The sequence below is a fragment of the Phascolarctos cinereus genome, unplaced genomic scaffold (assembly GCF_003287225.1).
Source record: "Phascolarctos cinereus isolate Bilbo 61053 unplaced genomic scaffold, phaCin_HiC Scaffold_4;HRSCAF=312, whole genome shotgun sequence".
Taxonomy (NCBI): Eukaryota; Metazoa; Chordata; class Mammalia; order Diprotodontia; family Phascolarctidae; genus Phascolarctos; species Phascolarctos cinereus.
Genome location: NW_027555847.1, coordinates 41,639,181 through 41,660,233, shown reverse-complemented (window position 1 = coordinate 41,660,233; position 21,053 = coordinate 41,639,181). Strand labels below are relative to the sequence as shown.

Below are 21,053 nucleotides of genomic sequence, written 5' to 3'. Positions count from 1 at the left end.
GAGCTTAGGTCCAGGCAACAGTTTGTGGTCTATCAGCACAGCAAATTCCTAAGGACTGCATATCCAAAGTGTAACATTTCTTGCTGGCTTAGAAATGTACAATCAATCCTAAACATCTAATCTCTTTTCCTTGTAGGTTCACCCTTATTTGGAACATATTTCACCTTGTTTTCTTTAGTCTCCAACTGAACATATTCATTCTGTTTTGGGGGAGTGTGGAATTATAGTAGGAATCCTCTGGGGAGGAATTCCAGGTTCTCTTTTTTATAGTACAGCGATCCAAAGGCAATTTGCTTGGACCTCAAAGAAAATCTCTGTTGGTTTAGGGACCACAGTTTACGTATACTCTGTGTAGAAAAGCACATTGAGGACATTTTGTCCAGATCCCACTTAGAAAGGCCTTATGTACTAAGTCAATCATAGAAGAACTTTCACCTAGAAAAGTTGGATTTTCACTTGAAGTTGAAGAAATGATTTCCAGTTGACACTCAGGTGCTTAATTCCAGCGTAAAGCGCTAAATACATTTCCTGCACATGGTAGACAATTAATGCTTGTTCACTTCCCTTCACTTTCTCTCCTTTTAGCACTGGGAGAGAGATTATTTTCTTTCTGAGATGGGAAAATAGTTTTTCTTACCCTTTTAATGTTATTCAGGATTGAACTCACTCTGAGAGTAAGAGCTGAGAGTGGAGGGCCTTAGTGGAAGAGGGAAAAGACCAAGTACCTCAGATTCCCTATGACTGAGTTTTCAGATACCAAGCAAAATCATCTAGTTTTCTCACCTGAGGGTAAAGGGTATGACTGCCAGTTCACCTGTGGTCCTATTATTCATTGATCAACATATCTTATGGCAACATTCCACCTCTGGGAAACTGACCAACTTTCCTTCTGAGATAAGCAGGGTAATGGTTTTATCCTTCTTTTTTCTTTATTTTCTTTCGGCAATGGCTTTGAGGAAGGCCACTTAGAGGGCTTACTGGAGAATTACTAAGTAAGCAGCGACATTTAATAAAAATTATAAAATATTATTTCTTTAAGATGTATACAATTTTATATTTAAGGATAATTATGATTTTTCAAAATTCATATATATATGATTGGACTTTGTCACGTGATGTTGACTGATTTTAAATAAATAAATGATGGGAAAATGCTTATGCCTCTATTCTATATTGGATATACACACACACGTGTATCTATGTATGTATGTATGTATATCTATGCATATATATGCATAGATATACATATATATATATATACACACACACATATATCATGTCTCTATTCTATATTGTGTGTATGTATGTATGTATGTATGTATGTATGTATGTATGAGTGTGTGTGTATATATCATGCCGTAGTTCACAATCTGTTATCCTCACCTCTTCACTCTCCATCACTCCTCATATCCAATCAATTGTCATCTCAATGGTATTTCTTTCTTATCTGTCCTATGCTGTCTAATATCACAGTTATCACTTTAGTTCAAGGCCTCATCACTTTGTCTGCATTATTTCAATAGCTAATTAATTAGTCTACCTTCCTCTAGTTTCTTCCCTATCAGCTTCAAAAGTGTTGTCTGGCATTTAATGTTCTTCACAGTTTGGCTCTGATATATCTTCCTCTATTTATATTATTTCCTTTTATGTATTCTAAATCCTGGCAAAACTATGCTATGTTTGTTTCTCCAAATAGGATGATTCATCTTCCACCAAGATTTTTCACACAGGTTCCCTCCCAAGTCTAGCATTCTCTTCTTTCTCACGTCCACCTTATAGAATCCTTAGCTTCCTTCAAACCAGTTTAGGAGTCACATCCTACCAGATTTCCTTAATTTTCAGTGAAATTACTTTGTATTTATGCTGCATTATGCATATATATAATATATACATGTATATATATACATGTATATATTATATACGATATATACATGTATATGTAATATACATAATATATATTATATATACCTGTATATATATATACAGGTATATATAATATATATTATGTATATTACATATACATGTATATATATACATGTATATATTGTATATATATATATATACATGTGTGTGTGTGTGTGTGTGTGTGTGTGTGTGTGTATATATTTTTTTCTCTTCTCTGTACGTTGTGTTTTCCCCCAGTCAAATATAAGATGCTTGTTGTCAAGGACTATTTGCATACTCCAGAACTAAGCATAGTTTCTGGCACTTAGTCAATCGATCAATCATCTAACATATTTTAAGTCCCACTATGTGCCAAAAAGCATAGGTACAAGGATAAACATTAGACAATCCCTGACTTCAAACTACTGAATTTGAAACTAGGGAATATAACATATATTCATTTAAAGAGGAATACAAAATGAATAATTTGTTGTTGTTGTTGTTGTTGTTTTCAGTTGTATCCAACTCTTCAGAACCCCATTTGGGGTTTACTTAAGCAAGGGCAATGGAGTGGTTTGCCATTCCTTCACTACCTTATTTACAGATGAGGAAACTGAGGCAAACAGGGTTAAGTAACTTGCAGAAAGTTCACACAGTTAGTATTTGATGCCAGATTTCAATCCAGGAAGATGAATCTTCCTGACTTTAAGCCTGGTACTCTATCCACTGTGTCACCTAGCTGCCCCAAGTAGAATGGACAAGAGTACGCAGTCACTCCACTAGAATCATCAACATGCTATTTGGATTCCAGTGTCTGAAAAGAGACTTACAGAAAGAAAAATTAACAAACCAAAAAGAAATAATCATATTACCTCCCACTTGATAAACATTTCCTTGGGTTGAGATGCTTCAACTCTTATGTTTTCTGGATTCTTATCTGGAGCTAGAAAATCACATACACTGAAGTTATCTTTTCATTCATCATCTGATAGTCTATCTAAGTATAATCAGTACCCCCTTCAAATTTATCAAGATTTATTAAAATAAAGGGAACTTTATAAATATGGAAGCTGGTTTTATTATTTCTAATCATTTTGCATTGTTTTTAATATAATTTCACCTATGATTTTTCACATTCCTCTATTATATTGAGCTAAATGTTTCCAAAATATTGCCCATCAGATTGCTTGAAAAATTAACAAAATAAGCAAAAACTCCAATAACTTGGTACAACAAATTGGCACGATTACAATTACATACGTATATGCATATATACATATATATGTATATATATACATATATATACATACATGAAAAATAAGTAACTATTGTTCAATATAACATGTTCCCTTTTTAATGCTATGCATTTTATTTTCTGCATTTAATAACATTATTCTGAGAAGTTATTAGCTTTCACCAGATTGCTAAAGGGGTCCATCTCTCTCTCTCTCTCTCTCTCTCTGTCACACAAACACACACACACACACACACACACACACACACACACAGATTAAAAACTCTTGGTCTAAAGTGCAACTCCATGTTATCAATTCAAATAATGACAGGGTGATTATTTTTTATATAAGTACAATACATCTACAATACAGTACAATAAATCTTCTTGGGTGAAACTACAAAACAAAGGGAAATAAGTAGGCAATTCAAATGGAAAACCAAGCAAACAATACAGAATGACTCCTTTCAAAAGACAGCCTTTTTACGTAAAAATGGAAAATGTGCTAACAGTACAGATACAAAACAAGTTTAGTGTAAAATAAATTACACAGATGATTGACCCTTATTTCTATTACAGTTCTTTTACAAGCAAACTGATTCCTGCATTGGTGTTAGGCCAGGAACAAAGAATGAGATCATACTAGAGAAGAACACATTAAGAATAAATGCTCAAATGAGGAGTCTTAACCTTAAAACTTCCATATCTGGAGTTCAAAAAAGACTAAATGTCCTGAGGGGTTAACCAGGGATTATGGGATTACACAAAATTCACATCAAACATACCCAAACCAATTTTTTTCAGATGGAAGGAAAATCCGAAGAAGCTGAAGGATTCATTTTAGGAAATTCACTTTTTAGGGGAAAAGAAAAAACTTTGGAAAAACATATATCAACTTCAATTTGAAATTTAACTTTCTATATAAGTAAATCATAGGCATGGTTATATACACCTCTTTCTATTCTCCTAGGAAATGTGTATTTTTAAAAAAAAATTCCTACATATTGATAAAATGTCATCATGCCACCTAATGAGAGTTGTATATTATAGCATGTGAATTGTTCAGAACATTCTCAACTCCCAAGAATTTCTAAGGAATTGAAGTGAATTATATAGTCACATAAGGCTGCCTTCACCAAAGTGAGGAAGAGGAAAACATGAATAGAGGTGGCTAAAGTAACTGGTTAAATCCTAACCCCTATGTCCATTCTTGTCTCATTTAATCTAGACTAGTGCCTACAAAGATGCCATAGTCTACTCCTCCTGGCTTGCACACTTATGAAGGTTTCCAATTCCATTTGTCCTCCTGGATATAACATAATGCCACTCTTAAACACTAACAGTAACTTAGAATCAGCTTAGAGTAACAGGTATCATTAATTTCCTAGGAATAATATGTGCTGCTACATCTCTCAGTACAGAAAAAAATATATACTGAAACTTAAGTGGCTGTATAGAAGATAAGTATATCTCCTTATGCCCTTGTTCCCATTTGCTAGCAGGTGTTTCTATACTACTGGTAATGCCCAACATTATAACTAATTTGTTTCTTGAAATTTGCAGGGGGTAGTGAATCTTCAGAGATTTTCTAATGAGCTCTAATGAGTGAAATTATTTATTTACCTGCAGGTGGAGTTTCATGATAGTCAGAAGGCTCACTTGGTAGACTCCTTCCCACAGCATTTACACCTATTATCCGGAACTGGTATTTTACATATGGTGCCAAAGATAACAGGGCTGTTGTTTCATTTCCTTGGATTTTAGTTAATTCTGCCCACTTTCCTGGCTCATCTTTATTGCCTTCAAACTCTATAATGAATTCTAAGAGAAAAGACATGGTCATAGAATTAGACATACTTGTGGACAATTAGATATATTACTTCCTGTTATGATATGTAAATTAGAATGAAAATATTCCATCCATTCTGTCACATAATATTGCAATGAGGAACTTTGCATCTTTTTTTTAGTTTTGCATTGTGAACTATAATGAGAAATTGAGATTATTGAAGAATTTTCTACCAGTTATGGCACTGTTGTGGCTATCTCCAGCTTCCCAAGTCAACCGCACACTCCTATTCTGCCTTTCAGAGAGATAGAGATTTTCTGGTGGATCAGGAACATCTGGATAAAAATTCAAAGAAAAGAAAATATATTACCCCAAAGTAATAGTTGTATGTCTGTGTATGTGTGTGTGTGTGTGTGTGTGTGTGTGTGTGTGTGTGTTATTGTGGAACAAGAAATAAGGACTCAGATTTTCAAAAAATGAAAAAAATGATAAACTGTACAAACATGGCCTTTCCTTTCTATGAGTGGGTTGACATGTTTCAATTATAATGAATAAATATGCTACCCTGTTACGTATGTTGAGAGGGACAGAGACAGAGACATACAGAAAGAGAAAAGAAACTGTCCCTGTCCTTAAGGAACTTATACTTTATTGGGAGAGACAACCTGTACATAGGTAAGTCTAATTTAGGGTAGGCACTATATCTGTGATTTCCTTGGTGTAAGGAATTCCTAGATGAGTAAAAATCAATCAATAAACAATCAATAAACATTTACTAAGAGCCTATTATAGGGGCAGCTAGGTGGCACAGTGGATAGAGTGCTAGTGTGAGAGTCAGGAGGCCCTGAGTTCAAATCTAGCCTCAGACATTTGCCATTTATTAGCTGTGTGACCCTGGGCAAGTCACTTAAACCCAATTGCCTCACACACACAAAAAAGAGTCTATTGCGTATCAAGCACTTTGTTAAGCCAAACTTCCTCTACCAATGTATTGATAGCAACTTGCAGGCTTAAAGAGTTTCCTAGAGCACCTTGAGGTTGTGACTTGCTCAGGGTCACACACTGGTCAATATGGCTTTGAGGTCACATTGCAATGTCGTGTAGTCTGAATGTCCTGAAACCGTTCACTACCTCAATATTTCAATGCCATGCTATTTCATTGTTACAAACCCTGCCTTCATTGACATAGATGACTGCTCTTCTTTGATTTATTAAAAGGGCTTCAAGAATTTTTTTTTTCTTCCTGAAGAGTCCATCTCAGTGCAGCCACTCTAGTAGTCAATCTGAATTTAATAGGTAAGGGTGATATACTTTGTCAAGCACTATGTATCAATTTATATGCAAATGTATGCATATACATTTGTGTGTTACCCCATTCATTCCTCACGTAAAACTTAGAAGGTAATTGCCCTTGTGTTCCCCATTTTACAAATGAGGAAAATGAGTATGAAATCAGTTAAGTGACTTGCCTAGGATCACACAGCTAGTAAATATATGAAGCAGGCTTTAAGAAAGGTCTTTATGTCTCTAAGTTCAGTACTTTATTCACTGAGCCACTTAATTGCCAGTGTATCCTTTACACATATATCAGGAAAAAAAATTTTTTCCAATAAGTCCTTTGAAATGTCTGATGCAAATTACTTTTGGAAATTAAGGAAATAAGTACATAAATGTATATATAACATACACATGCATAATTCATGTATATATGTATGTGTGTATATGCACACATGCACACACACACACACACACACACACACACACACACACAAATATGACAGCTTCTCAAAATGTGACCAATAATGAGAGCTAAACCTTCTGTTGTCTTAGGGACAAAGAGGAAATTCTCCCTTCTTCACATTTTAGAATTCTGTAGAAATGTTCAGTTTGGATTCACAAAATGATCCATTTAGAACTTGATATGACCATTGTGGTTATTACATTTAAGTCTTCATTGTAGAGGATAGAAAATTCAACTCAGAAAAGTGTTCAGGGTCACATAGGCTATAAGTAGCAGTATTTGTATTCATGGATTTGTCCTCTGAATCCAAATTGGCTTTCCACTACCCCAGACTGCCTCCAATTCTGCAAACACTGTGCGTGCACGGGCCCATGTCATCTGAGGAGGCATCCACAGAGCATGGTACACATCTAAGATTAAAATCTATTTGCTCTTATGTAAAAAAGAATAGAATTAAACTAAGATGGATGGACTTGAAGAAAAGCATTCAAAGGAGAGCTGCCTCAGAATACATCATCAAATCTGCCATGAACTGTTATATTTTATGGGGGAAAAAAATTAAGCTTATTTTGTTAATTTTTGAAATTTTCTTAGAAAAAAATTCAATTACTCAATGTAGCTCATATTATAGGATAGCCTTATGGAGAGCTATGATATATGTTTATAATTTTATTGTGCAGCTATTAAAGATGAAGATTAACATAGTTCAAATACATATACATATATGTTTATAAATGACTATGTTATACAGAACCTTTATAGATATCTAAAAATAATATCTCCATATCCTGACATTGATAACTTAGGTTATTTTTAATGAAAAAAGTAAATAAGAAAAGAAATAATTGGTTGATTAATGTAAGTGAGTAACAGCTGTGATTTTATGGATTTCTCTATTTGTATACTTGTCAGGAATTACATGGAGAAAAAGAAATTACATATGTCTGGTTCATATCTGGGGAGGGTGCATGTGAGCAAATGTGAGGGAGGATATCATATAGGAATTCACAGGACAAACAATTTAGTACTACAATAGACCTTAGATACAGAAATTGAGGCCCAGGTAGGTTAAATAAACAAGGTAACAAAGATAGTAACTAATAAAGCCAAGATTTTAACTAACTCACTTGGGTTCATAACTTGGAAACCTAGTAAAGGGCTCTAATCCCTTATTCCTCCTGTGAATGAGTGTCAGCCTTAACCACTAAAGGCCCACACTGGATCTGGAGCCATAAGTCTGGGTTTGTTAAACACCACATAACCTGGATCGGTCCTCAGTATGCTCATCTGTAGAAATGAGGAAGCTGGTCTACGTGATTTTTTGTGTTCTCTTCCAATATTATGATTATAGCGCTATGATCTTTGTGAAAGGTTGCTAGCTATATCACTCAGGAGAGACACGTAACTTCCCTAGGTCTCATTTGGAAAACTGAAACGGTTAGGCTAGATGGTCCTTAAAGCTCTTCCCAACACCCAATCTGTATTCCTAAGATCCTGTGACCCTAACTCCAGTGCTACATGCTGCTTCCAATAAGCACAAAATTGGACACACAAGTATAAGAAAGCTTAATCATTTGCTAATTTCATAAAATGGAAGAAAAAATCTTGAAATAGAACTTAAAAAGTACAGAAACCTAGCATTTTAGATCTAACTGTTAAGAAAAGAATTTAATCAGGGGTGTAGAGGTAAATAACAGTATATTACCTCTTAATGATGAACAAACAGTTAAAAAACTTACCAAGGATGGTGACTTGAGTTGTAGCCATGGCTCTGTCAAGTGCAGTATTAGCAAGGCAAGAATACAATCCTTCATCCTCTAAAGTGACATTTGATATAGTCAGCTTATCTCCATCAATAATTATCCGGCTTTAAAAAACAAAAAAAAGAGCAATTACGAAAAAAAAGAAAGAAAACAAATATCTAAAACAAATGCTATTTTTTTTCCAGTATGATTTCATGGAAACTCTTCAATGGGGCAGACAGTTTCTCCTTTAGGAAAAAGAATAAAACCCCATGGAGAAATAAAAGACAAATCAGGGAATAGTAGGTAATCCAGTTTTGTTAAAGCATAGACTATGCAGGAAGATACCTTGAGATATGGCTAGCAAGGTAGGTTGAAACCCTACTGAAGTTGGCTTTGAATGTGGATCCTGTATTTTATTCAGTTAACAATGGGAAGCAGGCTTTGGAGGAGAGTAGGTATGTGATTATTTTGAGAGCAATGTGAAGAAAACAAGATTGAAAAGGGACAGATGTGAGACTTGGAGACCAATTTGTGGCTATTGCAATGATTCAGACAAGGAGCCATGGGAACCAGAGTTGGGGTATTTGTTGTGCAAGTGGAAAGTATGAGGCAGATGGAATAAATACATTAGGAAAAGTTTTAACAGGACTTGGCAATTCCGAGGACACGTGGGGGAGGAAAAAGGAATAGTCAAGGATGAAGCCAAGTATTTAAGGCTGAATGACTGGGAAAGTGCTTATATAATTACCAACAGGGTAATTAAAAAGAGGGATATGTTTAAGAGGAATGATAACTATAATGAGTTTATATTTGTACATACTGAATTTGAGGTAGCAATAGAACACCCCACTGAAGATCTCTTGTAAGCAGTTGAAAATAAGAACATTATAATAATGGAAAAGTTTGGGATTAGAAATAAGGATATCACTCTTGTTGTTGTTGATCCTTAATTTCTGAAGAGGACCCATGAGTACTATCTTGACTTGAGCATGAATTGGATTTAAGTGAGGCAGAGTTGCATAAGGTCATCAACTTCGCTCTCTCTTCCAGAGTCATGGAATTCCAGTGTCAAGACGAAAGTCAGGATGATTGATGATGGCCCAGGATGCAGTGGATGACTTTGGTGTCTTCAATGTCTGACCAATCTCTGAGCACTCCCCAGTGTTTGTTTCAGCTGCCTTCACAGACTTTGGAACAAATTGTTCTCATCTACTCTTTCTGCTGGAGGAACAATTTACATTCTTTGGGCAGACATTCCCCTAACTCACTGATGGATTTGAGGCCTATTGGTTATCCTCAACCTGGTTTAGCCCATCTGCCAAGACTGTTTTACTGAGGTGTGCCCACTGCATATGCTATAGTTTCTTGGAGCTACAGGTGAGAGTGATTAGGATGTAAGTCTTAGCTGCACAGAGGCAGCATAACCATTGAAATAGAGAGAATTGGAGGAGGTTGAGAAGACAGAGAAGACAGAAAAAGTAGAGAATCTTGAATGAGGATCACACTCAGGGAGCAAAAGGAGGATAAGAAATCAGGGAAAGTGAATGACAAATAGCCAAAGTTAGGCAAGCTAAAGCAAACTAGTATCACAGAAAAAGGAAGGGAGGAAAATGAAGAATCAAGAAGGAGGTAGTAGTCAAGAATTAATATTGTAGCAACTTTAAGAAGGAGTTTGAAAAGGCTAGTGGATTTGACAATGAGGTGTCCATTATTAACCTTGGAGATATTAGTTTCAGTAGTGATGGTAGATGAAAACTGAGGTTAGGGGACTGAGGAATGAAAGGATGGTAAAGAAGCAGAGGTAGTGGAAGCCTATTTTTTTCTATCAACTTGTCATTAAATGAAGGAAATGAGAAATAATAATAATTTGAGTGATGTCATTGTTTTAATCTTAAATATTTTAACGCTTTGGAGGAAAAGTGGGAAAGGAAGGGAAAGATGGGAATAGGGAGATGAGAAAGAGATGATCAACTAATGGGACAATACCTCATGTCAGACAAACAGGATTTGGCTCTTGGGCACAATTAGAGAGGGTATAGCCTGCAAAGAGAGCCACCTCATTTGCTGAAACTCAACGAAACAAAGATGACCCAGTAAAATTTTTGAGATTAGGTAGATGGAGAATCACAGTACTAGCTGACACATGAATAGTGATTGGGCTAGATCTGTAATTTAATGAGTATAAGTAACCCACATATGAAATAACCGCATCTGTCAATTCAGGTAATCTTCTCTGAAACTTATGATCACAGAGATCTCCTCAGTCTATCAGGAATGTAAGTGATATGCCAGATTCACATAGTCAGTCTATGCCAGTGATAAGACTAGAACTCAGGTCTTCATGGCTCCAAGTCCAGTTCTATCCACTACTCCAAGTTTCTTCTCTAGTTTACATTTATATAGCACTTTAAGGTTTGTGAAGGGTTTATCATGTTCATTTGATCCATGTAACAATTCAATGAGTTATCTCTTTTGAAAATGAGGAAACTGAGTCTAAGACAGGTTGAATAACTTGCCTAGGCTATTAGCTAGATTCAAACTCAAGTCATCCTGATGCCAGCTTTAGTGCTCTATCCACTCTCCCACCTAGATTTCTCAGTAAGACTTAGAAGCAGACAATGTATGGAGTAGTGGGAGGCCGTGAGAAGCATGAGATATTTCTGAGATCATGAACCTGGGTGACTGCCAGGATGGTGGTGCCCTACAAATAAGTGGGGAAGTTTAGAAGAGGAGCAGACTTGTAAGAGGCAAAAGGATGTGTTTCATTTTAGATATGTTGCATTTGAGGCTGATTTTAATTCTTTACACAATCATGCTGTCCCCAACTAAGACTCTTAATATATTCCTAAAACGTATGTGATTCCTTTATTTTTTATGCCCCAAATCAGAATGTTTGGTATATTGTAATGTAGTTTCACAGTACTGTGAAACTCATAATACTGTGAGAAAAAAAAAGTTAAATTTCTTCAGCAAAAAGTTGGCAGGTTTCATAATCCTTTCTAATTAAAATATGCAAAAGCATCAAAGATATGTTATGTACTTCTCCATAAATAAATGTCACCTTAACAGTATATCATGTTATTCTTTCTTAGGATTCCTTCATTTAGGAATAATAGGCCTCAGTGTATGTATCCTGTTACTTATGTATTGATAGGGATATAGGAGCATTTTCTGTGTGTGTGTGTGTGTGTGTGTGTGTGTGTATGTGTGTGTATCAAGAGGGAGAGAGAGGGAGACAGGGAAGGAGGAAGGAGGAAAGGAAGGAGAGGGAGAGGGAAAAGGAAAGGGGGAAAGAGAGGGGAAGGGAGAGAGAAAGAGAGAGAGAAAAAGAGAGAGAGAGAAAGAGAGAGAGAGTTAGTTTAGAAAATTATGATGTTCCAAATAATTTTATTTGGAACATCATAATTTTCTAAGCTAAGATTATAGATTTAAAGATGGAAAGGCCACAGAGCTCATCTAGTGTAGCCTCTACATTTTACATTGAAAAACTTAGGCTGGCTACATGGTGTAGTGGATAGAGCACCAGGCTTGGAGTCAGGAAATCCTTGATTTTGAAGTCACAAGGACCTGAGTTAATATTTGGCCTCAGATACTTACTACCTATGTGATCCTGTGCAAGTCACTTAACCCTGTTTGCCTCAGTTTTCTCATCTGTAAAACAAACCACTTCACTATTTTTGCAAAGAAAACCCCAAATAGGATCACACATAGTCAGACACAACAGAAGCAACAACAACAACACTTTGAAAGTTATCATATTTGCCTAAACATCAGCAAGATGATGATGATGATAATTATATGAGGATTATGAAGGAGAAAAGCAAGAACAAGAAAGAGGAGGATGAGAATTGCTGGCCTTTAGAGATCTAGTTAAAAGTGTCAACACACTTTGTGTACTAACTCATTCGGCATTCAAAATGACCCTGTGCAGTAGAGGCTACTGTGTCCTCATTTTTGAGATGAGGAAATTGAGGCTGATAGAAGTCATACAAATTGCCCAGGGTAACACAAATAAGCATCTGAAGCAAGATTTGAATTCAAGCATCCCAAAATTCAAGAACAGTACTTTGTCCACTGTGCCATCTAGCTGCTTCTAGGATATAACAGAAATGTGATTAGAATGAATGTCCTTTGCCTTTCAATGCCTGTGCTCAATATATTTCTTCTGAAATAGTAGAAAAAACCCAAATATTGCTTTCCATATATTCTTCTGCATCTCTGAAACATTCATGCTCTGCAAAAAAATACCTTTCTAGTGCCAGATTTTCCAGACAGACAAGTAGAACATCATTAACATTGACAAAGCAAACTTCAGGAGATGCCGGATAACCGAATAATAGCTGAGCCATCTCTGTGACTTCAAATTGAAAATTGTTGGGATTTCTTAAACATTTTACAGACATTCTTGTCTACTCTTCAGTGCATGCAGAGTGATAAGTGCCCCTTTCCTAGTTCTTGTCCCTTGACAAATGCTCTTCTATCTCTTCAGATATCTAAGTTAAGGCTACTTATATGGTGCAATATGGAGACTCTCTCATAGTTCGTAGACTAGATCAATCTAACTCTTTTCTAATCCAGAAATCAACAGAAAAAACAAACAAACAAACAAACAACCCAAAAGAGTATATATTTTGGTAGAGAAAAATAAAAACAAGCTTTCTAGTGGTACCTTTTCTGCAAATATTTGGAAAGAGGATAATTGAGATATTTTAGGTATATTTTTTCATCATTTTTAGTAATGATCCTATAACTTCCAACTTTCCCAAAATTCAAAGCTTCTTACCTTCTGTGTAAGTTATCATCTAATAAAGGATGGATCCTTGTTGATTACCTGATCTCTTCAGTTCCATTAGCTTCAAGGGCTTCCCCATCTTTACTCCAAGATAACTTCAAACTGTGCTTCAAATGTGAATCACACTCTGTCTCACAGTGCAAAACTAGCAAGTGAGACTTGATGATATGAGGATTCAGTGGAGAAATGGTAAGGTTTGTAGCATCTGTTAAACCACATAGAGACATTGTTTAGAATTGATTTCAGTTTTAATGACACCATTGTCAGATGAATATGGAAAGTATTTGTATTAGATTTGCTACTGATATTTTCTTGACTTCATTTATCATTGTTATTAACTTCCTGAGAGAAACTGGGCAGTAGCTGACAAAAGGACTTTGAATCAGAAATTACTGTGTTCAAGTTCTGTCTGAAACTGAAACTGACCATGTGATAATGATCAAGTCATTTAACCATTCAGTGCTCCAGGAAATTCTCTAGGATTGTAAATTGCAGAACAGTGCTAATTTGGATCACTGAAGTGGAATGAGCTTTCTCAATTAGTGTTGTATATTCTAATGAAGTCAGAGATCCAGGCTAAAAAGAAAACAAAACTCAATGGCTTCCCATTGAAGGATGGACACTAGAAGGTCTAAAGACAATCGGCAAGAGATCAAAATGAAATTAAAATTTTTGTTAACCATTGAATGATTTCCCCTTTATAACTTTATGGTAAAATAAGGTAAGGCTTCTAATTTTTCACTGGATTTCCAAATGTGGGCACATGAAAGCCAAATGGATATTCAAATGAGGAAAGATATGGATGAGTTTCCATTCTTTAATAACTGGACAGCATCAAAAAGGTAATAAAATGATTTGTACTTTTACTTTCTGAAATGTAATTTATTAACTTATTTAGTAGGTGTTTAATGTTTATGTGGAAATCAGTAATTAAGTTGATCATTATAGGAGAACAGCTGTGAATACCAAAATGGAGTGGACTATATCTATAATACAAATTGATAACAGCGATCTAGTTAAAATTTAACATAAGTTAGTGTTTTAGAGTGAAAATAAAATTCTACTTGTGATAAGACCTTGTCAGAGATAGAATAGAACCCAACATTTGGATGACATTAGAAAGTGCTTGGTGCCTTCCCACATTTCCCATATTTCTTGTCAGATATAAAATGGATATCAGGGTGGGTTTAACCCAAGCCAGCATTCCAATGTTATTATATATTTTGTAATCTATGTGATATGCCCAAAAAGTGATTAAAAAGTGCAAGTTTTAGTAAGCTTAAGTGTTTGGAATGTGTATGTATGTAAATATAACAGATTGAAAGAGATAAATACAATCAAACAAATATGTGTACATCTACCCAGAAACCCAGAAACATCTTATGTTTCACTTCCATTTCAATATATGAAATCAAAATTCCATATGAAAATTATCATCTCTAAGTCTGGTTTAACTGTAATAGTTAGAAAAAATTGGCTTGTAGTATGTACATATGTACATTGCTATGCTTATACATATAAAATGTATGTATAATAAAAATATGTATATAGAACTTTAAGGTTTACAAAGTGCTTTATGTATATTATCTCATACTCACAATAACCCTTTGAGGTAAGTGCTGTGACTACTCTTGCATACAGATGAAAGATTTGAGGCTAATAGATTAACTTAGCCAGGGTAACCCAGGTAATATCTGAGGAAGGATTTGAATTCAAGTTTTCCTGATTCCAAATCTAGCATTTAATCCATCATACTACTGTATCTACACATACATACATACATACATGCACTCATAACACATATCCATGTATATGCATGTATCTCTGTAGATATATGCATGTACAGATAGAAATACACACATACCTATATGTCACACAAAACTTTGAATATTTAAATATATACATTTACTCAGTGTTATTTTAACATTTAAGGGATTTCTAGAGTAAGATGATTCCTTCCATCATGTTAGATAGACACTAAGTAGTTAAGTGACTAACCAAAGGTCACACTCACAATTTCTTTGTCAAAATGTCAGCTGTGGCACTTAAAACCAGTTTTCAATTTCGTAGTCAACACCAACTTGGAACATACGTAGGAGGATATTTATGTACTCACATAATAGTAATACTTTCTTTGGCATCAGGTGGGAAAGATATACACATACACACACACACACACATACACACACACACACACACACACACACACACACACACACACACACTTCCACAAAGTCCTAATCCAATATTTCAGTTTGATATAGAAGTGATCCTGAGTTTTCCAAGGCTGTACCAACAGAATGTATACCCTGACATTAGGCTGGGTCTCCTTTCTGAATACCAGGCTACATAAGTATCAGTTTATGACCAGTAGGTTGACCAGTTGGTTATGGATTTTTTGGGTCTTGACAATCCAAGAAAGAAAGAAATAAGCAAAGTATGATGTCGTCTTCTGCTTCCGCAGTTACAGTGTATAAGTGGTCTGAAAGGAACAAGGTGCTAAAAACACTGTTTGTAGACTATCTATACTTTTGAATCTGAGGGGTAATTCTCTAGATCTAAGATCTTTGTCCAGTGGTCAAAGAGGAGACATACTGATAGAAAAGCTGAAACACATGAATCCTTACTTTCTTGCTGTCCATCAAACCAGAAAAAAAAATGAAATAGCTAACTGGAAAATGGTCTCCCAGGTGATCCTTGGAGAGACATACAAAAGAATAGGTTGAGTAGATTTTATCATATTTCCAAAGAAAAGAAGAAGCATTATTTAAGGGATGTCTTCCTCTCAGATTGTAATTCTGATGATTTTTTTTATTTCACACCACAAAAGCAATTATAATTTATGCACTTATATAAGTTACTGAGGAGGAAGAGGTAGAGAAATTCTATGAAGACCTAAGACCCTACTAATTGAATTCATATACACTTAGATATTTGATGACTTCAGAAAAAAAGGTCTAACAAACAGAAGGTGGTGTGAAATACATGGGAAAACATGATTATAAAGGAAAATAGAAAGTTCAGAGACTGGCAGATTATGGAGAAGCCTTGTGTGCTTAAATCATGATTAATTTGTTTGAGAAAAGAATTACTAGCCACTAGATATTGTGAGAAGCAATAACATTGGAAAAATAAGGTTATTATATAGTATCATTTATTGTTAGAAAAAAAGGCCTTGTTATTTATGTGGCAATCATCACTGAATCTTCTGTCTCTCTAAAATCAGATTTATCAGGGCAAAGATAAGAACCATAAAAATTAAGAACAAGCCATAATGGAGAAATTGTATATTTATACATAGATAGATACAATGATATGTGTGTGTGTCTGTGTATATATATATATATATATATATATACATATGCATATATGTATATATATATGGAGAGAGAGAGACAGAGAGACAGAGAGGAGAGAGAGACAGAGAGACAAAGACAGAGAGCAAGACAGAGAGACAGAGGCAGAGACAGAGGCAGAGAGAGAGGACAGTTAGAATAGAGTTTTAATGTTCAGAAAGCACTTTACATATGTCATCTTACTTGATTCTCACAACAACCATGTGAAGATGGTGCTGTTATTATCTTTCATTTAACAGAGAAGGAAATTGAGATTGAGGGACATGCCCTGGGTTACCCAACTATTGAATGTCTAAGGCTTAAGTCCAGCACTTCATCCACTCTCACCACTTAGCTGTGTTCTGTAGTCAATCATGAAAAATTGGAAATGAACATCATGAATGACAGCAACGTTAATCACAATAATTTTATACTGAAGTGTAATCATTGGAAATCCATTTCCCCAACAAGAAGACCAAAAGAGCCCAGAGAGTGTTTTAGTCTGCAAACATTTGATTTAGTTGCCAAGGCAAGAGAGATGTCAGCCAAGGCAACACTGGTTTAGAATATAAATTGTTGCTAAAATCTTATAGAGATGGATGATGGATGCTTGTTAGTGGTATCGTCTCGGAAGACAAAGAAACAGTGAAGAACAAAAACATTTTAGAGGAAGACTAGCAAGAGATCCAACTAAGCAAAGTCATCCCTAGGACATTTAAGGATAAAGAGAGAAGACATCAAATAGAAGGGAAAAAAAGGAAAAATCTGTAAAGATTACTATACTAAACATTTTCATCAGCAACAAACCTCCAAATATGCAAATCACATGCCTGATATAAATGTATATATTAGGCAGAACCAGTATCAAAGAAAAGAAGGATAGGAAAAGTGTCCTGATTGGACCAAGTACATATAGAATAGATGTAGCAGAGAAACAATTATGATAGCACTGAGGGATCAATACTAAAGGTACCTGAAGGAGGCAGAGACACCAAACACATTAAAAAAAAATGAAATCAAACCTTAGACCTTTTAATATCACCAATTCTATCCTACTCCCTCACAAAAAAAAGACAATTGAGGAAACCATATCAACATTTACCAACTTATCTACCTACTCTCCCATCAATACACCAATTTTATAATGAACCTTTAATCCCCTGAACCGACCAAATCTTTTTTTCCCTATTAAACATATTTTCACATTAATCATGTTGTAAAGAATAATTAGTCAATACACTATTTTTATGAGACATGTACACATATAAGTGACATCCTTAGTGAAAGTACTAATGGGGACAAGTAGGCTTTCACAATAAATATTTAGCACTGTCACACCTTTATCATTTTCATAATTAACTGAAAGATGTAGAGAACAGAAGATTATATTGTGCATATTTTTTGGTTGATTATGAGGATGAAATTTCATGTGATTTGGTAGATCAAAACTGCCTTAAAATGCCCTTTTCCAAAAAAAAGGATCTCATGCATGATTCAAAAACCATTAAAAATTCCAAGAAAGACACAACAGAAAATACTATTCAACCACTCTCTATCATTAACATATGAGTCCCAAAATGATATGTACATTCATCAAAGCTGTGTTTGACTGTGGTTTAGGAAATTTAACAGTGTCCAAGTTGAAGAAGGTTACATTGTCAATGCTGATGTCCTCCAAATGTTCTTCTCCGAAAATTGTGTGGATTTTGTCCAACTCCAGAACCCTGATGATCTATGAGCACTTGAAAGAGAATGGTCTAACTGGCTACCATAGGAAATACTAATTTAATGGTACATGTATAAAGCCCAGATTACAACACATGTTTGGATGGAAAACTTATAGTAATGGCTCATCAGTAACAAGTATCTGCATATTCAGACTGTATAGATCAATTCATCAACAAGGATTTATGAAGTGCTTATTCTTTGCCAAGTACTTTATTTAGCCCTGAGGATATGCCAATAGAGATCAATGTTCCCTCACCTAAAGAGCTTACATTCTATTGTGGGAATTCTAATATGTGCATATTATGTACATGCATGAATATATGTAGAATGTGTAAAAAATCAATAAGAAGTTACTTTGGGAGGGGGTAACCTGGCAATTGGGGAATTGTGGTGGATTATGAAAGGCTTTATGAAGAAGTTTTGTAGTCAAAAGAGTAGGAAGCAATAGAAAGACATTGAAAATTCAATTGAGTCGTGAAGGATGCCTGGTATTCCAAAATTTTTTGGTGAATATAAAGTGTGTTTCAAGCACAGGCACAGAGTACAAAGGTAAAGAAATGGAAGATGGAGTCCCATGTATGAAGAGTGAGAAAAGGGAAATAGAGAATAAGAAAATGGTGAGGATTATAAAGGGCTAGAGTGTGAAAAGTTTTAAATGTCCTAGGCAGTTTTATCTATGATCCCAGAGGCAAAAAGGCTACATGAGAGTTTGCTGTGTACATGCATGAAATGATCAGCCTTGGCCTTTAGAAAAAGCACTCTGGAACTTTGGAGGAAGAGCAATTGTAGTGGGAGGAGGTTTGAGGTAGGAGGACAGAGAAAGAGGTTATCAGAGAAATTCAGAGGAATGACAATGAATGTTTCACCTAAGGTGGTGATTGACAGCTTGGACAGAAGGAAAGGAATAAGAGAGAAATGATTGATTTGGCCACTAATTAAGGAAAGGAATAAGAGAGAAATGATTGATTTGGCCACTAATTATGGGTGTGGGGTGAAAAAACGTGAAGAGCCATCTTGGCTCTTCAACATTATGAATCTGGACAGTATCTTTAGTAGTAATAGGAAAGTTTGAAAGAAGGAAGTGTTTGAGGGAAAGGAGAAAGAATCTGTCTTTGGATATGCTAAGTATGTGATGCTTCTGCGACATCATGTTTAAAATAGGCAGTTGCCGATGTGGGCCTGGATTGCAAGAGGGAAACTTGGACTGCATATATCAGTCTTAGAGTCATCTGCATAGACATGACAACTGAATCCATGGGAGTGGATGATGTCACCAAGTAAGAGAATATAGAGAAAGGCAACCAAGGACAAGGCCTTAGGTTACTCCTAGAAGTAGAGGATGAGCCATAGATGACTAATCAGCAAGTGATATTATGAAGACTCATTCTAATAGGACCGAGGATAGAGCAGTGTCCTAAAAAGAAAGGAAAGTGTATTCAGAAGGAGAGAACAGTCAAATTCAGCAGAAAGGTCAAGGAGAATAAAGATTGAGAAAAGGTCATTAGAATTGGAGTTTAGAAGTTCATTGGTGACTTTGAAGAGAGGTGTTTCAGCTGAATGATGAGACTAAAGATGAACAACTGAGGATTAAGAAAACAGTCAGAAGGGGGAAGCTGAAACACCAAGTGGAGGTGGCTGACAAAGGGAGCAGAGACAGAGGACAATTATGGGATGACAGATCCTAGTTAGGGTCTTTGGAAGTTTCAGGGAGATTTCAACAGTCTTGTAGTCAAAAGAGCAGGAAGCAACAGAAAGACATTGAAAATTAAATAAAATAAGGGAATGATAGTAAACCTAGGCCAGCTTAGAGCTGAGCAGGAAGAGTGAGAGGCCTAAATTGCCTTTGAGAATTGATAAAGTGCCGTTAATGACTCCAAGCTTTTTAAGGAAAGAAAGGCAAAGGTTTTTGTTATGTTATGTTTTGTTTTTTAGGCAAGTGGGGTTAAGTGACTTGCCCAGGGTCACACAAGTAGTAAGTGTCAAGTATTTAGTCTGAGGCCAGATTTGAACTCAAGTCCTCCTGACTTCAGGCCCAGTGATCTATTCACTGTGCTACCTAGCTGCCCCTGCAAAGCTTTTTAATATCACCATTCTAGCAGTGTTGTTGCATGGCATTAAGCCATACAACACAAGAGTTTCTAATAATTAAAAATTAATATTAGACAGCAATGGAGAGGTACATGATAACTATAGGCAGGGTGTCACATATAACTAACAAGGAACTTTGAAGAATACATTTTAATATTAAATGATAAATGCAGGATAAAAAAAAGACAATAGGGAAAGGTATAGGTAGACAGGTAGCTATCCAGGGTGCTTCTCGAATACCCTTGCAATAATAGAGAAAAGGAAAGAAAGCCTCTTCCAGAACATTGGGTGGAATTCCTGGGAGAAATTTATGGGATGATGTAGACAAGAATCAAATGGAATAAATAGTCACAGGTGAGTTATGATCTACATCATTAGTCAGAGCTTCCATATCTATTATATCACAGATTCATTGGAGTATTTCATATAGTCACATTTCATATACACATACAAACACATACATACATACGTACATTGTGTGTGCATTAATGTGTGTATGTGAAGGAAATAAGTCTTTATACAGTACCTTCTCTTTGTCAGGCATTGTGCTAAGTGCTAAGTGCTTTACAAATTTTATTTCATTTGATCCTCACAAAAATCCTGTGAGGTAGGTACTGTTATCGTCCCCATTGTACAGTTGTGGCAAATAGAGATTGAGTGACCTGCTAAAGGTTATATGGTGTATAAGGGTGGATTTCCTGACACTTGGTCTAGTGC

The 21,053-nt window shown here is 35.5% G+C and overlaps 1 protein-coding gene across 4 annotated transcripts in view; it reads right to left on the bottom strand.

Moving 5' to 3' along the window:
* The window catches only part of CHL1 (cell adhesion molecule L1 like), a 288,040-nt gene that overhangs the window by 34,277 nt on the left and 232,710 nt on the right, over positions 1-21,053 (bottom strand). For all 4 annotated transcript variants that reach the window (XM_020979269.2, XM_020979271.2, XM_020979272.2 and 1 more), the window contains 5 exons: positions 13,225-13,390; positions 8,388-8,515; positions 5,141-5,242; positions 4,742-4,939; positions 2,757-2,827 (listed from right to left, as the gene is read on the bottom strand). In XM_020979269.2, coding sequence (XP_020834928.1) covers positions 2,757-2,827; positions 4,742-4,939; positions 5,141-5,242; positions 8,388-8,515; positions 13,225-13,390 — 665 coding nt within the window. The remainder of the gene's footprint in view (positions 1-2,756; positions 2,828-4,741; positions 4,940-5,140; positions 5,243-8,387; positions 8,516-13,224; positions 13,391-21,053) is intronic.